Raw genomic sequence first — 22528 nt, forward strand, 5'->3', positions numbered from 1 at the left:
GGATTGGCGACCTGTCCAGGGTGGACCCCCTGCCTCTCACCTGAAAGTTGGCTGGCATGGGCTCCAGCAGACCCCCATGACCCTGTAAAGGATAAAGCGGGTATAGATAATGGATGGATGGATGTTGATTATTCCTGATTTTTGTTAAATTTGTTTGTCAGGTTCTCAAAATGCCTGCACTCGGTTCTTGCTTTGCTGCCTCAAAGGTTGCTTCTGGTGCCTGGAACATTTCATCAAATTTATGAACAGAAATGCATATATTATGGTAAGTAATATTCTTGTTTTTGTAGCTGTTTGTTAGAAATGTAGCTGTTAATGGGCCTGGATTGTACTCTGACGTTGATGTCTTCTTTGATGTCATTACCAGATAGCAATATATGGAAAGAACTTCTGCACCTCTTCCAAGGAAGCCTTCTTCCTTTTGATGAGGAATGTCGTCCGGTAATTCCCTTCCTAACTTCTTCCATTAAATGACATTCTTCCATCTTCAAAAGTAATTCAGTTGGTTCCAGGAACACAAGCATGTCAAAATGACAGATTTGTGGAAAAATGTCCAAATTGTCTAAACTCTGAAAAGGTTTGGACACAATCTAAAATGTGAACAAAAATAGAGTGCAATAGTTTGTAAATGTCATAAACTCGTGTCTCATTCAAAGTAGAGTATCAAAAACATGTCAAATGTTAAAAGTGAGGAAATCATCTGAAGAAAAGCATAGATGCTCATAAAGAGTGGGATGGTTCCTCTCCTCTTTAGTCCCAAGGACACGGCACCCAGGGCTTCCAGGAGGGTTTCAAATAGTGATTTATCTGACAACAGCAGTTCTCCAATGTTCCTCAGACCATTATAAATTAGCATTTCAGGACTGTGATAACATTTGGCGTCTTCTATGCCTGAAGAGCTTTAATCTGCTTGTGCAGATGGCATGACAAACTATGTCCTGAGACAGTGATTTCCAGAAATATCCTTGAGCCCATGCAGTGATTCCCATTACAAAACCTTGCTTGTTTGTGAGACAGTATGTTTTGTTTTAGTTTCTCTTAGTTTTCCAGCCTTCTGCTGCTCTTCTTTATATTATTGACATTTTGCTACCATCAACTTCAGAATTAGATAGTTTTATTTTTTCTATGAAATGGTAAAATGTCTCACTTTCAACATTTGTTTTTTTTCCGTGTTTAAATGTGATTCAAATAAGATTTGATAATCATTGCATTCTAATCTGATTTACAGTTTACACAGTGGCCTGGCTTTTTTTGGACAGAGGATTCTCGATTTACCTCATTTTCAATCATGTAGGAAAGTTAGCAACCCTATATTGATTCTGTATATTTCTTTTGTGTATTTATCTATTTATTTATATAGTTATGTCTTTGTTAAAAAATATCATGTGTGTAATGAAAGAGAATAAAAGAGGGTTTTAACCTCTGCAGATGAATACGCATTGCTGAAACAACACAAAAATTGTCCCTACACACATAATGGTGACTTTTCAGTCAGTGTCACAGTTCATGAGTGTGTTTTCTCCATTTCTCTGCTGTCTGTTTCCATCCTCCTCTTAAGGGTGGCTGTCCTGGACAAAGTTACAGACTTCCTCTTGTTACTGGGAAAACTTCTAATTTCAGGAGGTGTTGGTGAGTTTCATGTACCTCTCACTCTGAGAATATTGGGACGTTTATCGGCATCATATTTGTATTCAGTTTGTGACAGAATAAGTGAATTTTATTGACCGTTGCTGTGAAACCTGTATACTGCATCCAGCATTGATGTTTCCTGTCAAAATCTGCAAGCTGCCTATTCCTCAGCCACCGATGCGTCCCATACTTGCCTCATCTTAGATTCAGTTACGTTTATATCCTGGTTTACACATGCAGGACTGAACCCCCCAAAAATCTAAAGCACTGCAGCATATATGGTAAATGTAACAGAATCAATGAGTTATACAAAGAAGAGCGCTTTGTAGAACATAGATAAGGATCATAAGTACAAAGTGTTCAGCATATCATCCAACCAAATGCAGTGTTTTGATTGTTGTTCTTATTATAGACGAATATATTTTATTTCTCTGAATGCACCTAATCAAACTTGTATTGTTGTATTGTTGAACAAATTCTCTCAGGTTCCATATTTAAAGAGATCATTATGTATTTATTTTAAAGCCTTTTTTAATGTAAACACTTATTGTGCATATCTCAGCTCCACTTTTCTTTTTTTTCAGGTGTTCTTGCATTTTTCTTTTTCTCACGGAGAATACCAGTTTTTCAAGAAGAGGTGCCATCACTAAATTATTTATGGGTCCCCCTGGTGGTAAGAAGTTAAAATGCTTACGTATCAACAATGATAAATAATTGAAAGAGCCAGATTCACATCACCAAAGTTGCTTAGTCAGAGTGAGATTTGTCTCTTTTTCTGATTTCCACCTTTCAGTGAGCACATGGAGCATTTCATTGTGACTTAGTGGGCCTTAGTTTTTTTGAACACCTTCCTACAACATACATCAGTGCATATAAATGGTCTTTCTCTGTGTGTACAGTGTTGAAAATATTTCTATAACAAAATTAATTAATTGCTTTTTAAACATTAAAAGACCCTGCAAAGTCAAACTAAGCTTTATTGCTTTTCCTCCAGGAATATAGCAAAGTATTTTATTTAAAAATACTGTCTTTGTTGTTTTCCCTGTGAGTCTTTGATATCCTGAGTTTCTGGGCCTTTCAGATAGGATGTAGTGACCACTAGGAATGGGCGATATTTTACCGTTCACGATAAGGAAGGAAGGAAGGAAGGAAGGAAGGAAGGAAGGAAGGAAGGAAGGAAGGAAGGAAGGAAGGAAGGAAGGAAGGAAGGAAGGAAGGAAGGAAGGAAGGAAGGAAGGAAGGAAGGAAGGAAGGAAGGAAGGAAGGAAGGAAGGAAGGAAGGAAGGAAGGAAGGAAGGAAGGAAGGAAGGAAGGAAGGAAGGAAGGAAGGAAGGAAGGAAGGAAGATAAATTCCTGTTGACACGTTTTTGTGTAACAAACATGGTGGATCTGAGAGCGAGATAGATTTATAGTTAAAAAGATGGAGTTGAATTGGTATTTTTTTATCGTCATTTTTATCGTTATTGGGATAAATGCCAGAAATTATCGTGATACATTTTTTAGTCCATACCGCCCATCCCTAGTGAGCACTGCACTCTGCTCTGGTCCCGTTTGTTTCCATGTGTTGCACGGCTCAAGAACATCTAGGTGATGTTGAGCTTTGCATGCAGCACAATGTGATGACGCCTCCAACAGAATCAACAGAATCAAACCAAGCTCAAAGACATGAATGAATGGATGAATGAATGGATGAATGAATGAATGAATGAATGAATGAATGAATGAATGAATGAATGATGCTGGGTGTGGCGATGGCCCACTTTCCTTAGCTTTTACAACTTCAGTTTCAAGGCATATTTTGACATTAAGAGTCTTGGTCTGGAAAGAAATCCCTAAATTCAAAAGAAGTAAAAGCAGGATTTTTTTTCTTTGAAGTTTCAAAGTAAAATGCTCTTTTAAAGTGATGATCGCGGCCCGCATCTTCAATATGCTGTTAAACTTTCCAGACTTGAGTACAGCTGCAGCTCCTGAACGAGCACTAAAACTCTCCCAACTCCTGTCTGTCTGAGGACATAATCAACCCACTCACCTTCATCTCCTTTGCTTCAGCTCGTCTCCTCTTCCTCATCACTACGTCAGAACCCTGAGCTTTTTGCCAGTGACAAGTGTAAACATTCAACGTCCTTCCAGCCATCTCCACATCTCTAAAAACTAGTTAATATCGACCTGGAAAGCATTTTTTGTCGCACCGGTGGCCTACATGGACATGATTTATGCCTGTTTATGCCCCCTAACTCCCGCAGAGAGTGCAGTGTATGCCGCATCCTCTATTTATTAGTTATTTCTATTTAAATCTGTTACAGCAGTTCGGCTGATTTTTCTAGCTACTTTGTTTTTTTGAAGGAGATGTGATGCCGATTTTTGTTGTTACTGATTTTTGTACAATACAAGAATATCCAAAGTATAGAAACGTTTTGCACACCGGTTCTGCAGAAAGGTGCGTCGGAGGAGGAAAGCCGCAGCCAATTTTAAAAAAGAAAACTCCCGCACACCTTCTTCTCACCAAACTACAGTATTTATTGGGCCAACGTTTCGGTCATCGACCTTTCTCAAGGCATCAAAACAGATGAAAGAAAGGTCGATGACCAAAACGTTGGCCCAATAAATACTGTAGTTTGGTGAGAAGAACGTGTGCGGGAGTTTTCTTTTTTACAATACAAGAATAAAACAGAAATGCAGACAGGAGGTCACACAGTAAAACAAGCTGACTGTAACTTGTGTATTCTTTCAGACGGTGACGTTTGGATCCTACATAATTGCAAATGGCTTTTTTAATGTCTATGCCATTTGTGTGGACACGCTGTTCCTGTGCTTTTGTGAGTACGCAGTATTTAAGTACTTTACAATCAAACTGTGACCGCCGGTATCCAACACTACCATAACAGTAAAACATCTGAAGAAAAAAAGTTCATCAGGAGCTGAAATTAACTTTTTCTAACTCTAAATTAACAAACGATGTCTGTGTACTCACTGCTTCACCTCCCTTTTCCTGCACGTCATGGTTTATCTCCACTAAGCTTTTCCTTTTCTCTCTCTTTCCGGCTGCCACCTGTGCATTGTCTTGTCTCTGCTCCTCTTCTCCTCGCCGGGAACCGATCTCAGGCGAAGACCTGGAGAGGAATGATGGCTCTTCCTCCAGGCCCTACTACATGTCTCCAGGCCTACATAAGATTCTGCGCAAAGGAGAGGAGCGCGCCAAATCATGTGCTTCCTCTTAAGCAGCCTTTCACTGAACTTTATATACTGACTCGCCTCTCCATATCTGCTCGATGTGTAGGGGTCTAGATGTTTGAGAGCGAATGCTCTGGGGCTAAACATCGAAACTGGATGCACCCTAGCTCAATCAGGGATGAGCTACACATGAAAGGACATGCCGTCACTTCAGGTCCTCACAGAAAAAGGCATGGAGGACTGGAAAAAGACGAGTTCTCATTCCCCTTCATCAGCCGTTTCAAATACTTGCCTTTATGCTCACTACTCTGCTATTCCTGTTTTCTTTTCTTCACTTTTTCCTCTGCTGACCTCTGCCTTACTGAGAGGGCGCATGTCCACACACAAGATGGATGCACAACTAAATGACAAAAGCATTTTTACTGAAACCGAACTTGAGGTCCTTCAAATGTACAGTCGCTCCTGATGGACTTCGGTAAAAGCCATCACCCTAAAAGATTTGGCGGGAACCTCCTTTTGCACTTTGGTCTTCTAGTGTAAGATCATCTTCTGTATGCACTTTCACATACAGAAATCGAACTATCTGATATATTTCTTATGTGTAGCATGATTATTTTGCTAGCTGTTTATGTTTCACATTGTTTTTAGAGTCGCTTTAATCCACCATAGCGAATGAAAGCAGTTTCAAAATTGTGTCAATTCTGCACTTAGCTGAACAGGTTACTTCTTTTTTCTAATGCGACATTGTCATTTCAAAGTTTTCCTCATGCCCATAGATGTACTGTAATACAGATGAACCTTTCAAGGAAGGCAAAGACTTTAAAAGACATTTTACGGATGTTGCTTAAAAACTGAACAGAACCTTTTCAGGAACGTTCTGAATGCAGCCACAACTTAATGTGCCTAGTTGTGAACAAAAAAGAAAAAAGAAAAAAACACTCATATGTTCCTCCTACTCTGTGATTTTAGAGCTAACAACAGGAACCTTTGCGATACAATTTATAAAAGGATGTCAAAGCCATTTTTGGTAATTTTTTTATTGGGTGGTTCAGAGGTTGTGCTGTTTTAATACGAAACATAATACACACATCTGTCTGGATGTTATTCTGTGTTCTTTTTGTACAGGGCATTTTTTTTCTTATTGATGAATCAGATGAAAATGTGAATCTTTGTTTTTGAATAAACTTACATGGTTTAAGTATTGTTCAGTGGATTTACAGAGGTTTTTATTTAAAAAAAAAATAACTGAGATAATCAAAAAATGCCTTCATGTGTAACTTTGATTTATTAAATGATTCTTTCAATAGTGTGGGATCTGGAGGTGAACGACGGTTCCCCGGGTCGGCCCGTTTACGTGGACAAAAGTTTGAGGAAGATCCTAAGCAAACCCGACAGCAGGAGTTAAAGACGAGAAAATCGGCGGCGGAACCAGAGGGACTGAGACGGCATTTGTATTATACACAAAATGTTGTTTCCAAAGCCCAGTGCAGGCCCATGTGGCTGCCAACACTCGCCAAATGCTGCGCAGTGTAATGAACACTGATGAAGACTGACACCAGTGGTTTGATCCATCCAAACTGAGTGATACTTAACTCAGAGTGTCAGCGTGTTTAAATGTATTTTATTGGCGGATGTGTGCAAACCAACATAGTGATTGTAATTTTTATGTATATTTATAACTGGTATATGGTTTGTTATGAAACCTTTAGAACCACCTTTTTCACAATTTGTTTTATTTATTTTTTTCACCAAAAATGTACTATTGAGGTTCTAATTTATGGGACTCCAGTAACCGCAGGTTATGTCATCTTGTGTTTCTTGTAGTGTCCATTTTTCACCACAGGGTGGTGTCCGCCACTGTCAGATGTGCTGAAGTGTCATCTGTGAGTGCAGATTTTTTTCTTCTTTTTTTTTTAAATCATGAAAAAAAACTTAAATTCATCTGTGTTACCACAGTTATTTATTTTTTTTTATCTCAGTGTCTCAAAGAGATCCAGGGTGTGAAGTGTTTTCACCACCAACGTGTCTCCCTCAAGTGCCTTTTTTCTAAATGTTGTCATATGGAGTCTCTTAATTTGGTGTTTGATGTATTTAGTTTACATGTAAAGATGCTTCATCCTTATCATTATTTTTAAAAGAGTCTTTAAAAGAAATTTAGTAGCCAGAAATGGAAGTGCATCTCTTTTGAAATACATAAATACACATTGGTTTAGTTAAAAATGAAGTGGTAAGAATGTTTTATGTTTGGTTATTGAAAAAACAAAGTTATAATTTTGTCTCTGCCACAGTGTATAAGTCAAACCAGCCCAAATCACACAACCTCACTCATTTGCACTTTGATTACTTTTTCCCAGCGTGAGCATGGAGGCTATGTAGCTAAACCAGGGACTCTTTTCCAAACTATTAAAGTGAACAAAATGATACTAAATGTAAGACTCAACCCCTGTTAGAGGTGGCAGTGAGGACTGTAACTGGCTTGAGTTGAGCTCAGTAACACTCAGGTGTCTGGGCTTTTACATAATCATCAGAAAGTCCTTAAACTTCTGCAGTATAACTCAAATGTCTGCATTTTTTTTAACCACATCAAACTACATCTGAATGTGTGTAACGCGTGTGCAGCTCACTGTGAAAACCTGTCAGTATCAGAAGCGTTTAAAGTCTGACCGAGGAGTTCTGAACCCACTTCCAGTCGGTTGGCACGGCTCCTTTTGTTGATCCAAAGTCAGGCTTTGCGTCAGTCTCCACAGCTGGCCGTGCAGGGAATCAGTAATGTTAATGATGCAGTTGTCTGGGTTTATCTCTGTAATTGAGGATCTGATGACTTGATAAAATGCTGTAAAGTGTAGTGTAGGAAAATGTATTTACTTCTTTAATTGTTGGCCAATAGTTTGTTCTCAAAAGAATGTCCAGTTTGGTGCCAGTGGGAACTCTTAACTTGTATTTTATTGTCCTTTTTTGTTCTTTTCTTTTAATAATCCAAAGTGGATTTGTGTATTACCGAGACTCGTGTTCACTTTAAGATGTGTCTCATTTTTGTTCTCCAACATTTTATTGTGTTGCCAAACTTGAGAGCCTGTCCTCACGGTACCCTGGAGTGACAGCGCTGCCAGACTAACACACCCTCTGCACCCACAGAGCACGCTGGGACACGCAGCGGTTCAATAAAAGCAAAACAACTCTTCTTGTGTATGTGAAGGAAGACAAATGATGCATGTGATGTTCAGCGGGGCATATCACGCATGTTGAGTGTTGTCATCGCTTTGTTGTACCAAACAACTGCTACACTCCCAGTTGAATTTTGTATCTTTCTGTTGATGTTGCTCGGATTTATTTTCATTCCCACCGGTGAATGCGACAGATCTGATAAGTGTAGTAAAACTCTGTTTTTATATGCCCTCCCCTCCCTTCCATGTCTGAAAATAAGATTCTTTTGGTCAACCACAGTCAACAAGTAGACACAAGTTAAACGTCTGTCGACACACAAATTGTGGGACTTTACTTTCTCCAAACTTTCTAAACAAGCTGAAGGTTTCAACCAATAATCCAGGGGTTGATGATAATAAATTCAGCTGTTACTGCTCTTTTTTCCTCTTAAATTCTGAATTTTTAAATCTCTAAGGTGGAAACACGATCTACACTCATTGAGTTTTTTCATTCACTTTTATTCATTCATCTTTCAGATCTAGTGAAATTAGGACATATATTCTTGAAACAGACTTCACAGACAATAAATTAAATAGCAACACTGTAACACAGACAAGTTTAAGTTCACCTTCATATGGAGCTTTGGGTCTGGTGGATTTCACTTAAGAGCAGCACAGTCAACGTTTGACATCAACTACACAAACAAATCAAACATGTGCCACAATCCCGTGAACTACACTAAAACCTTTGCATTTCCACATTATACATATATGTCTGTAAATAAAAAAATGTCATATACACATATATATTTATATATGTATATATTTATACACACACACACACAAATGTAAAGATAGATTAATGGCAGTTTAAGAAAGAAAACTGTGCAATGGTTCACTGAAAATAAAATGATAGCCGGTAAGTTTGAATCTGAGGCTGCTGAGTGAATGTGTAGGTGTGCAGGTGTATGTGTGTGTGAGTAAGAGAGAGACAGACAGAGAGACAGACAGACAGACAGAGAGAGCACCTCAGGCGTGAGACACAGGCAGGGAGGTCATGACGTGGCCTGGCAGCAGAGGTTGAAACATGGAAGGAGGAGAGTGTACTGCGGGCACACACAGAGAGCACACGGTTATTACAGTCATTCATGTGGAGGGGAGATCTTTATCAATTAATGAAAGCATCTCTGTAAGAAACACTTTAATGAAGTCAAAAACGCCATATGTGCTGGGGACACGTTTGGTCAAGTCTAATGAAATGATCATTTATTCAGAAAACCGAGGCAGAGGTTTGTGATCAGTGATGTCTCTACAACAGTTACACCATATTAAATGAAGCTGAAAACTTGAACTAGAACTTGAATATTTCTTAAAATCCTTCATTGGGTTTGCATAATTTCTTGTTTCTTGATTTTATAGCTTGATATTTTGAAATAATCCTTTTTAAGGTTGAAAGATTTTTTTCTACAGCATTTTTTGTTGTTTACATTAAAGAATAACCAAATAAGCTAGAGTATTTTTTTGTCTACATTTAAACCTCGCCCATTTTCTCACCGTACCATTTACAGAAGCAGGAGTTTCTGCCGTTGAAAAAACAAAAAAGTAGGATACATGAAAACTAGATGAAATATACGTGGTTCATATTTGTTAATCAAGAAAATGTGAAATTTGTCAGATAAGGATCATACAACAACAGATGCTATGTTCAAATTTAAAGATCCATTTATGTGACTTGGGTTTTCTGTTCACATATGGTGATGAAAGAGCATAAAAAACACTGTGTTCGGATTTTTGTCCTTCCAAAGTAAAATGAAAAAAAGGTTGGATCACAAATAATTTGTTTGTAGAGAATTCAAATGTTTATATTTTAAAAGATAGGCCAATTGTTGGTTTGTGAATTCTATCAGTGGGAAATCAGTGGGGCAAACAAATAATCAGTAGTATGTTTACACATGGTCAAAAATACATCACTGAATGCATAAATACAAAAACACAACTGTAAAACACTGCCAAAAAGCATGAACTGTTAAAACTATGCAAACAAAACACCAGATCATTCATCATCCTTCATAAAACAGCTCATGCTCACTGTCTATGAAGGAGTGTAGTGCGGAGAGCATTGACCCCTCCGGGCCTCCGTAGGCTGTGTACTGCAGCTCCTCGGGGGTCGGCGTGGGCTGGGGCAGGCGGCTGGGCTGCAGCGAGGTCATGGGGCTGCTTGAGGTGTGGTTAGGGCTCACGTGCTTTTTGTGGCGTGCCCGGCAGTTCTGAAACCAAACCTGAGTGAACGAGGCAAAACACATTTCAACCTCGTTCCTAAAATGAAAACATTCACTTGAATTGGGGAGTAAAACTGCAGCCTTTATCTTTTTGTCAATTGGGTGTTTCCCTGCCAGATTTTAAAATAGATTCTTTGTGTGATGTTTTGCCAGTTCGGCTAGAAAAATGTGTCTTTTAAATAGTTTTTCTTCAATCTAATTACCTCATGCTAAATATTTAAATACACATTAAGATGGCTGTAAGCACAACAACCTTTGTATTGTACATGTCTCCTGGTGGGATGATCAAACTGCACATGCCATCATCTGTTTTGTCTTCATGAACAAAACTCTCACTGACCTGTATGACTCTCCGACTGAGGCCCGTCTGCTCCGCCAGTTTCTGCAGTGTTTGAGCATCGGGGTTGTTGTCCTGAGCAAACTGAGCCTGCATCACCTGCATGTAAACACGTGGAGGAGAGTCAGCAGAGCAGCAGATAAGTTTACTGTGTGGTCCTATACAGAAATTTCATCCCAAATCCCTCCTACCATTGGTCTGGAAATTACAAATAAACACAGATAAAAAGGACTAAGACTGGGTCCTGCTGTACATAAACCAAAATCATGTACTACAGCTTCTGCCAAATAAGATAAAATAAACATAAAAAATTCAAAAGTTTTGGAAAAAGAATCATTTTAAAACCAGCATTTATGTTTGTGTTCCTGCTGTTGGAGGGAGTTTTTTGGTCAGTTTTTTATCCTCATGTGGTTAAATATATGAACACCATGTCCAGATTCTTGTATTTCCAAAGTAAAATGAAATTAAGATTAGATTTGATTTAAACTTTGTTTTAAAGAGAGCAAAAATGAATTTGTGTATGCTGCTTGGAGGAAACATTTCTGTAGACAGATTTGTTGCAATCCGGAAATGTAGCTCACATTAGCACTAATGGACGTTTAAGGTGAGTTGTCACATGTTACATCTATATAGAAGTATATAAACCATGCTACACTTTTGCTAACATTCAAAAAAATTGCTACAAACAGATAAAAGTAATGTGATGATCTGATTTAGAGGTGTCTTTTTGTCTCATCTGTTCATCTGTATAGATGTATTCTCAGACAGCCAGATGAAAGTGTTCTCCCGTAATAGCATGATAACATCACATGCCGTCAAAATTGCATATTTGTGTTTACCGATCCAATAAATCCCACAGCCGCATCAAGGCCTGCGGCGCAGACACAGTGTGCAACCTTGTTTTATCTGCTCTACCAAATCATGAAAACACAATTATATGTTTATAACACAATTCCCTACTGTTTTGATGATCCACATGGACTAAATCTACCTGTCCCACCAAACAACACAATTTTGTAATCAACCCACTAGATGCCAGTTCCTCAAATTAAACTATTTCCTACAACAGCCTAGTGGTTGAGTGATGGGTGTGGAGCAAAAATGTCCAAGCAAAAAAAAACCTTAGGAATTAAGAAACCAGGCTTTGTAAAATAATTGATATTGATAGTGAAATACACTGGAAGTTATGTAATGTAATATAAACTACAAAGATTTAAAGAAAATAACCTACAACTGAATAAAAATTACTATTTACTCATTTTATGATGTGCCATTTAAACTATTGTGATGTGTGTTCAGCCAGTTTCAATAAGAGTTAAAAATGTGACAACATACCTCATTTCTGTCAGATAAAATATTAAATATTTCATTGGAAACAACAATTATTTTTAGTTGTTGCTTTTCTGTCATGCTCTTTCTTATAGTGGAGATATGAAAGCATCCACTGGAATTGTTTTCTTACATTTGTCAGTGAAACTGTGCACCTCAATATTGTTTCTGCACTTCCTGTGCCACTATTAAATATACCTGAAACATAATGTCCGCACAGGCCTATAAAGTAAAGACTGATCATTATTTAAAGAGGTGTAGTGCAGCTTTGCTGCAGTCTGTCAAAGCTGCATCAAAAGATAACGCCCAAATTCGCTCTTTTACCTGAACTAATTAGCAAATTAATCAAAATGAATGGATTTTTTTCTTTTTTTTTTCTCCACTTGCTAAGACATCCTGACAAAAGTTAAAAACGGACTAACTGCCTCTCTTACGTCATGCCCAGCCACAAATACAGGTTATATACAAATATAGACAAATATAGAAATGTCAAACATTTTTCTCAGTACTGAATGATTATTTCTTTGCATGCATGCTGTTATGCAGGTTACAAACCTGCAGCTGGTCTGCAGTGAAGCTGGTCCGAGCTCTCTTGGAGGGCTTTGGCTGGTTAACCTCCTGCTCGGTGGGTACAGCCCCCTCCATGTTAACACCGCTTCCTGCAGCGAAAACAATCATTGAAACTAATCATAATAATACAGAAATAAAAACGCTGAACAGATGATTTATGGTTCCGCGTTACACCAACGCAGATGCTACGCCGTAGGGTACGCGGCGACGCGCACCGTGTACCATACGGCGTATGCTCTGCGTCGATTTAACGAAGAACCATAAATCGGCCTTAAGTCCAGTTTTTGTCAAATAGGCCGGGGCAGGGGCGTCAATTGGGTATGGCAAGGTATGGCAGCCGCCACACCTATTATTCTATTACTTAATACATATAGAATAACTACAAATGCAAATCAGAACAACATGATCGATTTCACTAGTTATTATACCCAGTGCGCAAAAAGACGTCTAAACAACGTCTTTTTAAGGTCGCAGTTTGACGTCCCAGGAGGGTACAGGAATGTAACGCCAGATGACGTCTTTTTTTTACGTTCTTTTGACGTCGGGTATCAACGTCACCAGGACCTCCAGATAAGGGCCAATTCTAGTCCAAAACAGGTCATTAGGGACGTCTTCCTAACGTCTTTTTCGACATTGGAATGGACGTCTTTCTTTTACGTTCTTTTGACGTCGGGTATCAACGTCACCAGGACCTCCAGATAAGGGCTAATTCTAGTCCAAAACGGACGTCTTCCTAACGTCTTTTTCGACATTGGAATGGACCTCTCCCCCTCCTTACCTCAGTAGTGCAGCCATTAAAGGACTACTCTAACAGAACCATAATTTGCCCATTATCTACTCTGCCTCATGACTATGGATACCCTAAAACACTTTTTTTAATTTCAAAAAAACAATTTCAGATTCCGGAGACAGCAGCTGTTTGGATATGGCAACTACAATGTAGTTTCCATAACACCATTGTATGAAAATCAGCTGCTGTTCCCTGAATCTGAAATTGTGTTTGGAAATTTCAAAGTGTTTCAAGGCATTCATAGACATGGTGAGTAGATAATGGGCAAATTATGGTTCTACATTTGAGGAATCCTTTTAATGTATTCTACCCAAAACTCCATTTGCTAAAGGAGATCACCATAGACAAACAGGTCACCTCTTACCCATAGGCTGGTTAGATTAAGATTGACGATTTTCAAAGCAAAGAGTTAAACACAGTTTAACACCCAGCAATGGTGGCATTTTAAGAGAGTTCTTGAAAAGTAAGACTTGAACAGTAAACAAAGCCGATCTTCAGGCAAATGCGACAATCTCACCCATACCAGACTGAAGTTCCTTGATGCTCCATGTATGCAAACAATACAAAATAGCATTTCATGACAATTATTTTGACTGCATTTTCAAAAGAAATCACAATTCAGTATAATCAAAATTCACTGGTTTTTAGAGAGCAATAAAATAGGAACATTTTTTTTCCATTTTTAAAACAGAGCATGCAATACAAAGTAAAATTCAAATAGTAACTGTGACAGCCTGGCTCTTACAGCCATGACAAGGAGGGAGACACACCATGATAAGGAATAACAAAATACGTTTATTAATAAGAAACGACAACTTAAATATGTCCAACAAAAGATTACAAAACATGGGATGTGGATGTCAGTAAAGTAAGCATGAGGTGCATGTTGTGTGAGTGGAGAGTGGAGATGTGTGTTGTAGGATGCAAAACGAAACAACAGGATAAAAAAGGAAACTAAGGCTGCCACATCACCGACCAGGTGCCTGCAAGTGAAGGAAGAGAGAGAGAGCATGAATAACCGGCGTTCTACTGAACATTCAGTAGAATTTTTTTTTCCAAAGCATTACAATAATAAATATATTCAAAACTTTCCCATTTTAAATGGAGAACACAAATAAAAAATGGTAACAATCAGTAAAATCAAGATGTTACATAGTTTTAGTAACATTTATCATTCCAACACAATAAAAACACAAAAAAGCAACACTACAACCCTGTAACAGCTAAGGACTCAATAGAAATGATCCTCAAATACAAAAGCTCTGTGTATATATACATAGCATGCAGGACAGGCGAGGATGACTCCTTTCCAAACTGTATGGCAATGGGCTGCCCGATGTACTGTAAACATGCACCTGTGTGTGTATGTGGTGTGTGTGTGTGTGTGTGAGAGAGAGAGAGAGAGAGAGAGAGAGAGAGAGAGAGAGAGAGAGAGAGAGAGAGAGTGAGAGTGTGAGAGCGCAGTCCTCAGTGCAGAATTTGCTTTCAGGATCTAGGATAACCTCGCCTCACTGCTGACGTCTCTGTGGTGCATGCTTCAGATGGCCAGCGCTGGTTTGCTTGATGAGGTCTTCTGTTGCTGCCTTGTTGAACCTCATACCTCCTTCTGCAAGAGTAGAAGACAGTGACATTAAGAAATCTGCCATCAAATGAAAGGGTCGACATTATAGCTAAAAAGTCCTTAGAGCAGGAAAGTGTAAAAAGAGTCAGTCAGCATGGGAGAATGAATCAGAGGGTAGAAATCCATTTCTCTTTACAACTGAATGTTAGGTCAGTTCCATTCAGCTCTTCTTCCAGAAAAGACTTAGTGAAGTTCTGCAGAATGAGGTTGGGTCATTGTGGGCTCAATCATTATTTACACATAGTGGGAAAACATCCGACTGGGTTACAGTATGTGGATGTGGGGATCCTTTTGAATAAATTTGGGATCATTTCTTTTTGTTTATTTTCTTGTTTTGGCCCTAAAGGAGAACCATCAGCTATTGTGGCTAAGGAAGTGATTCGTTTCTTGCATGAAACTGGACTGTACGGTCGGATCAAAAGATGCTTCAACCCTATTGACTAGACACATTTGCAGATTTGCAAAACTCACCATGCGTTCAAAGTTACTGTTGTCAATGAGATGCACTTCCTCCTCGTCAAACTGCTCCATGGTCTCCATCCTGACGATGTTACCGACGTGTGCAGATGTTTGTGGAGAATCTTTTTTTCTGAAACACTGAAACAATCCCAAGATTATTACGATTAGAAACAATCGCAAGATTATTGAGATTTGAATACGACTCAAAAAGGAAAGATAATTAAATATTAACCCATTGATGCCTGGTGCATGCCATGGAAAAAGGAAAAGACTGTTAGTAATACGTAATTATTTACAAATACCGATGCAAAACAGAAACATCATAAAAAATGACACAGTAATGCTTAGATGAATTATCTTTTTAACTGTACAGTTCTCTTTTTTTCTCAAGGTAAGTATTTTCATACATTTTTCACACATTTAATAAACCATGAATTATGGTATTTATTTATCCGTTTACCAGATGAAATAAAATGAATTTCAACACTCTTTTTAACCATTGCACACGTTATGTATGAAATGAACTGAAAATAACAAAATGCACCTTTAACACACATTAAAATAATACATTCAAGACTTCAGAGTATCTGCCTTGTTATGAATTAACTTCTTTAGCAGGCTTTAACACACACCTCATAACAGTGCATCTCAGAATAAAACAGAAAATACACACACAGAGCAGCAAAATAAATAGCTAATAGATAATCCGAGCAAAATAATGGCTTTACCTCTTAACACACACAGTGAAAAGTAGCCGTAAGTAAAATTTCGTAAAAAAAGTTTTTTACAAGTTCACCGGCATTTCATGCACACATGCATCATGTGGTTACTGCTGTTAGCATTCGCTAGCTAGCGCGAGCTAGCTCGCTCAGGTAACTCACCAGTCTCTGCCGAAAACAACTCACAGGTCTTCAAACACTTCTCCGCTTCCAGTAGGTATAGTTTCCAGAGTTTTTCTTTGCTCCTAAGTGAGTTAACAACCGTTGTGACTTTCTTCTATATTTCGCATCTGCTCGTCATTGCTGCATGTCTGGGCGCATTCTCTCGCTCTCGCTCTAACTCTCGCGAGAATAGGGTGGAATTACCATGAGAGCTACTTTCTCTCACAAATAATATTAAAATTGGGTGTGTGCAAAATAAATATAATTACAGATTAATAACCAAATGAGAGTTAATAAATAAAATAAACATTTTCAAAGAAACAATAATATTACCAGTCCCAATTTTCTACTGGGTTTTATATATATATATATATATATATATATATATATATATATATATATATATATATATATATATATATATATATATATATATATATATACATATATATATTCAACTATCGACTGGGTTACATAAACAATACAAGATATATTCTTCTTTAATCAAATACATTTCTTGCACCTGTTTTAGACGTCTGCATGACGTCACAAAAAATTACCCAACCAGAGGTCAGATATTGAACTGCATATTGACGTCTTATGGACGTTCATATTTAGACGTCAAAGAATTGCACGTCGTCTGGACGTTCATATTTAGACGTCAAAGAATTGCACGTCGTATGGACGTTCATATTTAGACGTCAAATAATTGGACGTTGTATGGACGTCTAGAAAGGGTCTTCGACGGACCGACCAAATATAGACTAGATCTGCACGTCACCTGGACGTGCAATGTTTGCTGGGTACACTGCAAAAACTCAAAATCTTAACAAGAATATTTCTTATTTTCTAGTTAAAATGTCTAATTTTTAGTCAAAAAAAAATTCATTACATTTAAAACAAGAGTCATCACCAGAAAAATAACTTATTTGACAATTTTTACCTGTTTCAAGTAAATTTTCACTTGAAATAAGTAGAAAAATCTGCTAGTGGAGCAAGATTTTTTTTACTTAATGAGAAGATAAATCTTGCTCCACTAGCAGATTTTTTCTACTTATTTCAAGTGACAATTTACTTGAAACAGGTAAAAATTGTCAAATAAGTTATTTTTCTGGTGATGACTCTTGTTTTAAATGTAATGAGATTTTTTTTTACTAAAAATGAGACATTTCAACTAGAAATAAGACAAATATTCCTGGTAAGATTTTGAGTTTTTGCAGTGAGCGAGACTGCATTTGAAAAAGTTCCAATTTTCTTGACCACACAGATAAGCTACACAGCAGACTTCTGTGATGAGTATTTGCTGGACGTGTTTGATACTCTAGTGAAGTTCTGTGACTCGTAACCTTGCCATACCTTAGCTTCCACTGAATTGACGCCACTGGGCCGGGGCCCGGCCGGCGCGCTCACCTTTCTCCACCGCCCGCTTGAGGTTGTCCAGCATGCAGTCGTAGTGGACCCTGCAGAGCACCTTCCCCTCCACCAGAGCGAACTCCTCCCCGGTGGACAGCTGCCTCTTGCAGGAGAAGCAGGCGAAGCAGGCCAGGTGATACACGCTGCCCTTTGCGCGCCGGACCCAGTCCGTGGAGTGGATGTTGCGGCCGCAGCAGGCGCACCAGGTACCGTATCTTCTGCAGAGGATACAAGAAAAACACCAAGAAAACGAATGCTTTTTTAAATGCTAAGCTTATTTTTAGGCCGGTGTGTTGGAGGAGATTTAAAATTAAATGTAAAGAACTGAATGAAACTCTTGGACATACATCCTCTTATTCAGAGCGCTGTTAGGTTAAAATAAAGAGTTATAACTGGAGTTAATTCAAATATCACTTTTCAGAACTTTTTAACGAATGACCCAACGTATATATATAACGTATTGATTCGTATTGATTCCGTTTTGAATTGATATGTGTCCATCATGATAACTCATAACTCAATAAAGGCGCTTTTCTTTTGAAGCATTCATACTGTCATGTATAGCCCCTTAATGGACAATACATGACTGATAATAAACATTTAGATTGTTCAAAATAAAGGTCCAACAAAAGCAGGAAAAAAAATTCCCTACAATTATTAATAGCCTAATATTATTATTGGTGTAAGAAAGAACCATATAAATCTTAGCCCATAAATTCATAAATCCAATCTTGGTTGATTTTCTGCAATGATTTCGTTACGATCGCCTCCGTTTTTGTTTGATCGGTAGTGGTAAAAAGAAAAAAAAAGAAAAATGCTGCACATACCGAAAGTAATCCAGTTTACAGAAAATTTCTTTTTCTTTGATGTAGCAGCTCGCATGGCTGCCAAGTGAAGTCTGGCACACGCTGCAGGACAGACAGCGCACATGCCAGCACAAGTCATTCACCTAAAGCAAAGATACGATGAATTAGCAAAAGACAAGAAGGTAGACCTGTGTAAGATCTGACAAAACCACAGTAATCCAAACGCAAACGCTTTAGAGAATCCCAGCAGAGATGAAAAGGGCAAGACGGAAACAGAGACAGGAAAAAAAAAAAAAAACTTTCCAAAAATACGAACCCAGAATCTAACGAAAATGATGATGGTGTTTATACCTTTAATAAATATTTATCCACTATTTCCTCATTGCAGCTCGCGCACACACTTCTGCCCAGCAGAGGCGCAGATGCCATCACCTGAGGGGACGAAGTGTTTTCATCCAAAACTTCCACCGGTGCGCCCTGAGGAGATTAGACAGTTTGGGAATTACGCGCAGGAATCCGCCTCCAACCTGGATCACAGCCTGGACGCATGGTGCGTTTGAACCCGGCTCACATGCCATCACATTACAGACAGTTGCGCTCTGCAAAGTCATTTTCACATTCCACTGTCAACCTCTGCACTCTTCCTCAAAATTAAAAAGTTACAACCTGACAGAAATGTCAGTGTAAGCAATGATTATTGTAGCAAAAATTATCTAGAAATATATATATAAAAAAAAAAACACAAGAAATCGTTTTGTAAGAAAATGTGTTGGACAACTATTTTTCTTACTTTTTCCTTTCCTTTTTTTTTTTTTACCCCACAGTTGCTACTTTTAAAAAACTTGTTAAAGCCAAACAATGTTCACGTTAACGCCGCAGGATGAAAGTATTCGTGCATACGCCTACCATGATGTCTCTCCTGTCCTCGGTGCAGGTGCCTCGCAGCTCTTCGCCTCCTTTGCAGTCCTCACACATGACGAGAAGCTGCATGCGGCGGGAAGAGGATGTTGCTTTTTCAGACTGTCCCCGGTGCCTTAAATGCCCCATGCACGCTCCTTCCTCCCATAAATATCATGCCTCTCACTTTTCACCATGACAACGCCGGCGATTACCGCAATGACATTTTAAAGGGAAGGACAGTCATTACTTACAAAAACAGACAACACTCCAGCAAATACTTATCGTTTGTGCATTATGCTCTTGAGTGGTGAATTTGTGATGCGGCAAACGACGCGCTTTAAGCGCTCGCTGCAGTGGTTAAACCGAGCAGCGTGTCAATCACAAAACCAGCACGAGGTATTGAGGAAAATAGGGATTGATTTATTTAATAACAGCAATTAAAATACTAAGTTCGCCACCAACGTCTAGCCGGGGCAACCAAAAGGTGAAGAGGTCTCATTAACTACTTGAGTTTTAATTGCAGAATTCAGGGAGGAGTTATTTTCTTTGACATTTCTTTAGATTGTGAAAATACTAAGCTGTGTGCTGGTGGATTTAATGACACATCGAAGCCGATTTTGATTTAATTGGCCAGGCAATTTTAACTAATATGTACTCCCAGCTGATCAGAATGAAGCTGCGCCTGTCTGCCACTCACCTCATCGCTGGACAACAGAGACCCGCAACGCGCTACTTTCACCTCATTTCTCCATCGCATGTTTGGGTCCTGGGACTGAAAAAAAACCTCACAGTTGAAAGTTTCTTTCTTTCTCCTGCGGGACCCTTGCTTGTTTTAGTCACTCAATCTGCCCTGAGCTGTTTCTGGAGGGCGGATCTCATATTTTCCTTTTGGCACCGCCTCCCCTTTGGAAATAAGCCTTGTCTGGTTTTTATCATTGAATATACATCATGTATTTAGTTTACTGGTTTTATGAAGGGTTTTGGGGGCGTTTTTCGACATGATACTCATATAAAATATAAACATTATGTACTCAATTATTCACAAGGTCTGTGTGCGTTTAATATTTACTGTTCTGAAATCTATAACTAAGGTTCATTTATCACAAAGAGCTTCTGCACATCTGATTATTATGTTGTTTTTGGCGAGGGAATTAGGTCTGAGATATAATAATAGTAACAATAATAATAATAATAATAATAATAATAATAATAATAATAATAATAATAATAATAATAATAATAATAATAATAATAATAATAATACGTTTCATAAAGCGCTTTCTAGGTACCCAACGACGTTCCTTAAAATCCGGACTTCACTGTCACTTCTAAGGAGTTACTGTTGCATCAGAACTACTTTAAAGCAAGTATGTTAATATACAATGCTTTTACTAAAGTTTTGTCATGCAGGCATTTTCAAAGTGCTGTTTCTCTGCTTCAAATCCAAGGTCTTTCTGTGCAGTTAGGGTGTTCTCATTCTTGCTCTACTCCAGTCTTCCCCATCAATCAGTCAATCAAGGATCCTGGAGGCGGCAGCTAAAACATGACTCCAGAGACAAACAAATATCTTACATAAAAATGTTTGCACAAAATATCAAGGACATAATTTAAAAAAAAAAAACAATAAAAACTATATGATAGTGCATGAGTTAATCAAACAAAGCATCCACACACAGATTAATCTACAACAAGGCAACAGGGCATCCAGAGCCCCCTTGAAAATCTCCAATGAAACCAATTCAGCCATCTTCAGGGTCTTTTGCAGGAGTTTCCAGCAAAAAGAGCTGCTTAAAAGCCCTTTTCCCCCAATTCAGTCCACACCTTAGACACAATCTGTAAAAATATATTTTGGGACCCATGGCTGTATCAGTCAATATGATTTAATCTGGAGATAAGAATGGAGCAGACCAATAATAGACTTGTTAATAATAAATATTCCAATGTCTCAGTCTGTGTGATGACAATATACACTATCAAACTTGAGCCTATTAAAAATGGGGTGAGTGATAAGTGCAGGCTTTGAGGTTTGTGATAAACCTCAGTGCACCATGATAAACAGCATCCCCAGTACTCGAAAACTGCGACTGTGCATGCACATAAATCACATCACCATAGTAGCTCAGACATGAAAGTGGCCTCTAGCCTCTTTTAGCTTTAAATGGAAGACTAAGACTTTATTCTTAAATATAAAGCTAACTTTAGTCTCAATCTTTTAACCAGCTTCTGAACATGAGCGCCTAAAGACATACAGTCATCGATTAAACATCCAAGATATTTAAAATAAGACACACGCAATAACAGAACCATAAGGTGGTGATGGAGGGAAGACTGAGATGCTTTTGACATTAGAGAACAAAATTTAGGTTTTCTCAATCTCATTTGTTTAGATTTGAAAACATTGATAGCAATGAATGTTAACACTTGGGGCAACCAACATAAATTGCAAATTTTAAGGCTTTACAAAGATTATAACTTAATAGATAGGGTGAATACAGTCCCTATAGACAAACTGTAACTTTGTATGTGTACAAAAAGTGTATGAAAATGACTTTTAGGACAGGCCTCTCCTTCAGGTCACTGTCTCTTTTTGTCCATACAAGCTGACGGCCAAAATACTGTCAATAAATGCAAAAGGAGGAGCGTTAATGATTCCAGTGGGTCAGTATTAAGCAGAGGCCATGAACTCTCCTTCTCTGGTATACATTGACAATAGTTTATAAGAGATGTAAAGTCAACTTGTACAAACACTCAGAAGCCACTCTATTATGTACGGCTGGTTAGTGTTTAACGTGGTTGCAGCTACCAGAAGGAGAGGCCTTTTTTAAAGACTTTTCTGTACACATAGAAAGTTAAAATGACCACAATCCCTGTAGGGACTGTACCCACGCCATCACTTCAGTGGAATTACATTTTTCAATCTTGTCAGGGGCTTAAAATAGGTTTTGATTTTGATTTTGATTTCCCCCCTTTATCATAAACTAGATTCAGAATGTTCATTTAAGCAAACAATTTCCTTTTTTTTTTTTGGATAGCAGGAAAACACAACTTGTTAATCGTAAATTATGTTGGAGCCTTCTGGGAGTGAAATCCTGGTTGGACACCATCATGTTCAAGGACCCTTTGGTCTAATCAAAAAGCCAAGGCCTCTTATTTCACTGTCACTGGCAGAGTGGTCAAGTCAAGTTCAGATTTATGAATGT

The 22528-nt window shown here is 38.3% G+C and overlaps 2 protein-coding genes and 1 long non-coding RNA gene across 9 annotated transcripts in view; 1 reads left to right on the plus strand and 2 right to left on the minus strand.

Moving 5' to 3' along the window:
* The window catches only part of slc44a5b (solute carrier family 44 member 5b), a 41902-nt gene extending 32531 nt beyond the window's left edge, over window positions 1-9371 (plus strand). For 2 of the 4 annotated variants that reach the window (XM_061737621.1, XM_061737623.1), the window contains 6 exons: window positions 162-265; window positions 368-441; window positions 1559-1629; window positions 2214-2302; window positions 4361-4445; window positions 6108-9371. In XM_061737621.1, coding sequence (XP_061593605.1) covers window positions 162-265; window positions 368-441; window positions 1559-1629; window positions 2214-2302; window positions 4361-4445; window positions 6108-6205 — 521 coding nt within the window. In that variant the 3' untranslated portion in view covers window positions 6206-9371. Of the gene's footprint in view, window positions 1-161; window positions 266-367; window positions 442-1558; window positions 1630-2213; window positions 2303-4360; window positions 4446-4731; window positions 5974-6107 lie in introns of those variants that run through there. The other 2 variants (XM_061737620.1, XM_061737622.1) reach the window with 1 other exon arrangement.
* On the minus strand, window positions 8469-20152 carry LOC133458087 (LIM/homeobox protein Lhx8). Of its 3 annotated transcripts, none has more exons than XM_061737627.1 (9): window positions 20026-20152; window positions 19335-19511; window positions 18780-18905; window positions 18450-18571; window positions 17620-17840; window positions 12444-12547; window positions 10563-10658; window positions 10033-10210; window positions 8469-9049 (listed from the first exon to the last, which is right to left on the minus strand). In XM_061737627.1, exons 2-9 carry the CDS (start codon window positions 19473-19475, stop codon window positions 8973-8975), a joined length of 1065 nt encoding a protein of 354 aa, XP_061593611.1. In that variant the 5' UTR covers window positions 19476-19511; window positions 20026-20152; the 3' UTR covers window positions 8469-8972. The 3 variants fall into 3 exon arrangements, with proteins under 3 accessions (XP_061593611.1, XP_061593609.1, XP_061593610.1); XM_061737625.1 differs by having other exon boundaries at window positions 10033-10222; XM_061737626.1 differs by having other exon boundaries at window positions 10033-10222; window positions 19335-19412; window positions 20026-20145.
* On the minus strand, window positions 13629-16485 carry LOC133457707 (uncharacterized). Of its 2 annotated transcripts, none has more exons than XR_009783898.1 (4): window positions 16210-16485; window positions 15341-15466; window positions 14761-14854; window positions 13629-14231 (listed from the first exon to the last, which is right to left on the minus strand). It is a non-coding gene; the product is annotated as an uncharacterized LOC133457707 (long non-coding RNA). The 2 variants fall into 2 exon arrangements; XR_009783897.1 differs by having other exon boundaries at window positions 14751-14854.
* Window positions 20153-22528: the final 2376 nt, after the last annotated feature.

Source organism: Cololabis saira, chromosome 13 (assembly GCF_033807715.1).
Source record: "Cololabis saira isolate AMF1-May2022 chromosome 13, fColSai1.1, whole genome shotgun sequence".
In the NCBI taxonomy this organism is placed as follows: domain Eukaryota; kingdom Metazoa; phylum Chordata; class Actinopteri; order Beloniformes; family Belonidae; genus Cololabis; species Cololabis saira.

What these genes read in the sequence shown, in the direction of transcription:
- LOC133458087 (XM_061737625.1), bottom strand. Translation starts at nt 19,475, where the DNA reads ATGGGGCATTTAAGGCACCGGGGACAGTCTGAAAAAGCAACATCCTCT. An exon ending in CAAGCGGGCGGTGGAGAAAG is followed by an intron (nt 12,548 to 17,619) that starts GTGAGCGCGCCG and finishes TTTTCGCTGCAG; the next exon opens with GAAGCGGTGTTAACATGGAG. An exon ending in TCAGTCGGAGAGTCATACAG is followed by an intron (nt 10,223 to 10,562) that starts GTCAGTGAGAGT and finishes TCGTTCACTCAG; the next exon opens with GTTTGGTTTCAGAACTGCCG.